Source organism: Cyprinodon variegatus, unplaced genomic scaffold, assembly GCF_000732505.1.
Source record: "Cyprinodon variegatus isolate N-32 unplaced genomic scaffold, C_variegatus-1.0 Scaffold138, whole genome shotgun sequence".
NCBI lineage: Eukaryota > Metazoa > Chordata > Actinopteri > Cyprinodontiformes > Cyprinodontidae > Cyprinodon > Cyprinodon variegatus.
The window spans coordinates 107,474-113,888 of NW_015150591.1; the positions used below are offsets into that span (position 1 = coordinate 107,474).

General features: G+C 38.2%; 1 protein-coding gene across 4 annotated transcripts in view; it reads left to right on the forward strand.

Moving 5' to 3' along the window:
• The window catches only part of acap2 (ArfGAP with coiled-coil, ankyrin repeat and PH domains 2), a 76,611-nt gene that overhangs the window by 17,157 nt on the left and 53,039 nt on the right, over positions 1-6,415 (forward strand). For all 4 annotated transcript variants that reach the window (XM_015376661.1, XM_015376663.1, XM_015376664.1 and 1 more), the window contains exons 2-4: positions 624-681; positions 4,990-5,109; positions 5,436-5,489. In XM_015376661.1, coding sequence (XP_015232147.1) covers positions 624-681; positions 4,990-5,109; positions 5,436-5,489 — 232 coding nt within the window. The remainder of the gene's footprint in view (positions 1-623; positions 682-4,989; positions 5,110-5,435; positions 5,490-6,415) is intronic.

The following is a 6,415-nucleotide window of genomic DNA, read 5'->3' on the forward strand; positions in this document are numbered from 1 at the left end:
GGCTCTTTGGTTCATTCAATATATATGTTTATTCTTATTGCACCTTTTTCCTCCCTGTTTGCACTTTCTGTAACTTCTATGCCAATATGTGACGAGTGAATTTCTCCGCTGTGAGATCAATAAAGCTCATCTAATCTAATCTAAAAAAAAACACACAAAAAAACAATATATATATATATATATATATATATATATATATCATAGAGATATACATTTTTTTTTTATTTTTGAGTCATGTTATGGTTATAAATGTTCCACACGTTGAAGTAAAGCAGCATTGATGTGGTAAACTCTGCAGATTGAGATTATGGAGATCAGAGATTAACTCAGATGGAGCTGGGATGAGTCATTTAAGTCTGTCCTTCCCTTCATGGTATTCTGCAGCTTGTAGTCTGCTGATCCTGCAAGAAAACCAATCTGTGCTTTGTTACATTTTAAAGGATGGGATGCCAGACCTGCTTTCTGCTCAGAGGCTTGACCCAAAATGGCAGCCCTCACTTTGGCTGCCTCCACCAGTTTCACTGTCAATGCTCATTAGGATTATAATACTATGTGCTGTAATCGTGGTTTTGAGAGGTGCTCAAGTTCAAACCTTTCTTGTTTTTGTTTTTTTCTCCTAACAGAGCAACCATAGAGGAAGTGGAGGGGGATGTGTGCGAGTTGGAATCTAAGCTCGACAAAGTGAGTACCACCCATAAAAAACATTGCTTAATTGTTCATTTACTCCACAGTGTTAGCTGGCATGTGAATAAAAATGCTGTGAGTTGGAAGGTGCAGGTTTATCCAAGGCCCTCATCCCCCAGATATTCTCTGGCCCTTTACCTTTGGAGAAAAATGAAGATTAGACAATGCAACTAAGATATCCGAGTACAGATCAACCAATGACTATAACAGTTGATAGGTCAATTTTTGGGTCAATTTTTGGAGCTGATGCTGCTTTGTCTTCCTCTATTTACATGGGGAAAAAAAACACAATGATGGCAAATCTTGCACAAGTTTAAAAAAAAAAAATGTAGCAAAATGTTAACAAAGTGTAGGAGAAGTAGGGAGCAGCAGTTCATGTAGATCAGTACATATAAGCCTGCATTTTATAGCCCTGTGCGGCAAATATATATACGTTTACAGTTTTAAAAAAAAAAAGGTTTGTGGGTGCGTCTTATATTGCAGTGCACTCTATAGTCTGGAAACACGGTAAATCTAGGGCCTAATATGGAAATAAAAGAAAGGTTGATTTAGTATTTTATCTTGCAGAAGTTGCGATTAGAAAAAAAAAAAAAAATCAAACAAAACGTTAATGAGTAGAAGTAGGGAGCAGCGAAGCATGTGCTTCCCCTTGATCTCAATGCATGGCTGCTGTTTGTGAACGGCCAATAACAATGCAAGAAAACCCAAAATGCTAATATCGGCTGATTTTATAGCTCAAACAAATGCATTAGTTACAATGCTTAAAGGAATTGAACTTCATCATCCATTTGTAATATTTTGTATCATAATGACAAAATTGTTCAGATGAAAAATAACACCCTATATAATCTCTGACATGAACCGTAACTGCTGGTAAAATGGTGGCAAAACAGCAAAAAAGTCTCCTTTTCTCATAGTTTCACAGCCTGAAGGATCCCCAAATGTGGTCAACATGTCAGAGGAAATACCATATTTATTTTCCTTTAAATTCCTATTTTCTTCCTCTTAATTCCCCTTATATACCTCATCTATTCAAACATTTACCTGTCAGGCTTAATTCCCATTCTGTAAAGGGTTTTTGTTGTTAGTGCTTATAACGGTTCATTCACTGACCGAAAAAAGATTCAGTTTCCTTGCCCTTCTTTTGTTTTGTTTTTTTCAGAGTAACTAGTAATTGGTTATCAACGATCACACAGTGCATATATCAGAGCAAACGTTCCCTCCTTAGCCTTTCTATTTAGTTTTATTTGGGATTTACGTTTTAGTTATCAGGTGCCTTTGCAAATTATAACTGGATAGAAAAGCTTGTAAGTTTTTTTCTGACATATTTCCTTGTTTCTTGAACATATAACAACTACTACTGTCCAGCATTAAAATGTGTACCCCTTCTTCAGTCTAAATAAATCCACAAAGATAACCGGACCAAGCAAAGCACAGTTAATGGGTGAATCTGAAGGCCAATAATTCCCCCTGCCCAGCACATCCATATTGCTGTGTTCACTAGCTGACAGCTTGACAGTGAGGCTTGGAGAACCCACTTCATTGTTTCTGGACCTACACATTTAGAGCCCCACCTCTGTGACTCAGCCCCAGCCCCACTTCCCCTCTTGCTGTGGAGAGGAAGGATCTGCCAGAGAGTGGGTGTGTTTGCATGCATGAGTTTGGCTGTGACAGCGTGTAATGTCACCCGTGTCTAGGGTGGAGTCCTGCTTAGACAGACCAAAGTTCGACTTTTTTTTTTGTTTGCTGTGCCAAGTCACACACAGGCATGTTGAATAAAAAGTAAACATGCTCTTCATCTTAGCAAAGTAAAAGGCTTTATTTCACTGATGTGATTTAATCATAAAGAAAAGATCTTCCTAAATAGGATTTTACTACATTTGATTTTCTTTCAAATCTGTAACGTAATTATAATCTAACTGTGAATAATACATAATGATAGTATTTGATACTATTTACATTTTTATCAGTTAATGAAGCGACTGCAATGTTGCTGCTGTTTACTGTATACTGTTGTGTTGACACTGGGATAAAGTAGCAATGGATTTTCCCTTCTGCTCTCACTCCTGTTTACGTCATAGATGGATGATTAGTGGAGCAATTAAATCTTTACTGGCGTTTTCCTTAAGGGATCAGCCACTTTGGACACAGAAGAAAATGTGAAAATGTATTTTCTGTGTCTTAGCTTTATGGGAATCAGCTTTGCTTTTAGTCTGGTAGAAGACAAAAAAAGAGTGTTTTTAATCCACCAGGTGGCAGAATTGGCAACAGCCGTTGTTGTTTTTAAGGTGTAGATTACCAGCAAACATATTTTTAACATTGATTGTTTATTTTATGTGCCAGGCAGCTTACTTTGAGTTCATTCATTTAGTAAGTAAATATCCCCAAATTTGGAACAATTATTTTCTTTCCCTTTAAATCGAGTATTGCTACTCGAGTATTGCTACTTATGCACTTATGCCGATCAGTTTGATAGCTTTCAATCTGCTGCTTTTCTTCACTTTTCCACCTTGGACAATCTCTTCAGATCATTCTGGAGTGCGAGTATACTCTTTCATTTGCACTTTCCTGCTCACCTCACTGGTTTTTCTATTTGGTTTGCCATATTTTCCAGACTATAAGCCGCTACATTTTTCCCACGCTTTGAATCATGCGGCTTATACAAAGGTGCCGCTTTTATGTTGATTTTTCCAAACTGTTAGAGGCTGGATGTCAAAATTGTTAATCAAAGAATAAGGGGCTAATTTGCATTAAGCACAAGCACAAACTAGCAGCAGGCACAACGGAGAACAAATATCCCGAATTCACACATTTTGACATTTATTTGCAGCAATAAAAAAGTCGAACCAAAGAGACATTTTATGCAACTCCTGCAGAGCTGAAATAAAGAGCTGATGAAGCCCCATCATTCATTAGAAGCTCTTACTGCCACAAGCTAACTATTCAACAGGTGATATGTAGAGCTCCCCCTGCAGGTTAGGTTGGGGACCATTCAGTAGATATCAGCATCTTATAGGCCTGAGCAGCTAATATATGTATGTTTAAGTTTTTAAAAAAGGTTTTCGGGTGCGTCTTATATTGCAGTGCACTCTATAGTCCAGAAAAACGGTAAATCTAGGGCCATATATGGAAATAAAAGAAAGTTTGATTAAGTATTTTGCATATCATTTATTGGTCTGTATAGCAACCAGATTCTCTCTTGAATTGTTCTGCTTTCTTAAAAAAAGTTTTCATATATCTAGGGCTGAAACAAAAAATCGAATTAATCGTGATTAATAGATTATTAAAAATAACCTTCAACTAATTTATTAATCAGTTAATTGCTAACTGGAGTATATGGACTATAAAACATGCCTTTAGCTGACAGAGTAACCCATCTTGAGCAGCAATTATACCAAAATTGGAAACAAAAATGTTAACATTTTGCATTTAAGATAAAAAAAAGAATCTTTTTCTTTTGTCAATATGCTCTATCCAAAAACTTCTCAAGGGGAAATCTTTCAGTTTCACCTGATTCATCAAAGGGGGGAGTGTTTGCCTAGTGGTTAGAGCAGTGCTCCTGTGCTCTGAGACGGTTGCAAGGACCCTGATCGATCCTCACAGCCTCCACTTTGGGCCCCTGAGCAAGACCCTTAACCCCACACTGCTCCACAGGCGCCACACAATGGCAGCTCACTGCTCCCCAAGGAGATGGGTTAAATGCAGAGATAAATTCCTCCAGTGCGAGATCAATGAAAGTTCAATTATTATAATTAGTATTTAATTAAAAAAAAGATTCTTCTTTAAGGAACTTTTTGCTATCCGATTATTAATAAAAAAAATCAATTGACAGAATATCGATTTGCAAACTAGTCGTTAGTTACAGCCCTACATATATCAGCACTAACAATAGATGCAGGCCCACATCATGACAGACCCTCCACCATACTGACCATGTGGCCATCGGGTGCCGCACTACATAGTCATACCGTACTTTTTTGTTTTAACCTAGCCTACCCCATTGTGTTTGCTAGCAAAGACTAATCTGACTCAATTGGTCTCATTTAAAATCATGAAAGCTTTTAGCAAACTCCACATGTAAATGTTTAAGACAGAAGGACAGAAAAGCCTCTCCAACAACCAGTTAGCATCTCAGTCACATCCAATAGGTTTCATGGAAGCATAGAGCAAGGATGCGACTCTCTTGCTGTTCTCATTGAGAAAAAAATTACGGTGTGAATCAGTGACCAGCTTTGCTTTTAGTTTCTGTTTGGTGTATTTTGTAATAAACCTAATTAACCTTTACCTCATCCCCTTTATTTCCAGCTGGTGAAGTTGTGCATTGGAATGATTGATGCAGGAAAAGCCTACAACGCAGCAAACAAGCATTTTGTTAATGGGATCCGGGAGCTAGCCCAGCAGTCTGCCAAAGATGAAGTCATCGAGGTAAACAAAAAAAATTACTCCTGTCTTATACGGACCAGAGAAAGTCCCCAGCTTTAATGAGAGTTTTTTTTACCCCCTAATGAAGAGTCCGCTTTGTCTTATCAACTCTCTTTAGAGGTCAAGCTTTAACTTAAAGGCCTTTATTGTCCACTGCCTTGCTGAGGCCAAATGTTTAGTTTTTTCTCGTGTGAATTTTCATAATTGTGGAAGTCCCTGTTCTCTCAGTAGATGGAAGTGCCTCACCCTTTTTGTTTGAATTTAGTTCTCACCAGACGTATTTAGTTTTTACCTATTTAAATTCTGTTTCCTTTTCATTATCTTCACAGTCCAGCCTCACAAAGTTTGCAGAGAGTCTGCAGGAGATGATCAACTATCACACGGTAGGCGGCTCTGTGAAAACCGGATGTATTCCCAGTATTTCTTCTTTTCCCTTCAGCTGTTGGTTGATGACAAACCAAGATGGGCTGTTTAACCATCAGAGTTTAGATTCACTGCTCGCAAACACAGCAGCAAACCAACACAGAAACTCTTTCTCAGCAAAGGGACAGAAAATGCATCTTTTTTAGGAGACACATTTAGCGTCGCCTTTTGGTGAAAGGGATGTTAGATTTAACGTCTCAGTCAACAACCCTAAAGCATAGCGTTGGTAAAAACATTTCCGTCTAAGTAGTTCACATCACCCGCCATAATAAAAAAGTGGCTAACTGAAAGCCGTTTGGGTCGACTGCATGTTGTGGAGCACAGGAATGTGTCTGTTGGAATAAATCATGCATCAGTGGAGTCAGCATGGTTAGGGTCAATATTTTATGGTGCGGTTATCATCCTTCAGAACTGTTCAACACTTTAGAGGAAGCGTTTAGGATTGTAGATTTGATTTTCTCTTTCAGATTTTTGTGAATCGATGCCGTAATGTCAGCCGATTTTAAAATGCTGAATTTTTGTTTACATATAACAATCATTGCTTGGTTCTTAATCTTTATTGGTGTATGTCTGGACAGATTTTATTGTGTGAGTGTTTTGGTTTTAGATTGCCTTTCTTAAACCCCTTCTTAGTTTCTGGTTGGGATAGTTGGACATTTAAAGAAGGCACACTGTTCAACTCTATGATTGCTAAGTGAAATATAGAGCAGTATGTGCAGTAACTGTCCTCTGTGTCATGTCTCATCTCTTTTTGCGTTGTATCTCATGTCCACAGTTGGTTTCCAGCCAGCATTGCAGTACAGCAAAAGCCTGTTAATCAGCTATCAATGTAAATCAGCTGTGCCGGAGCAGAGCAACCTCTAAAACCTGCAGGACAGCGGCCCTC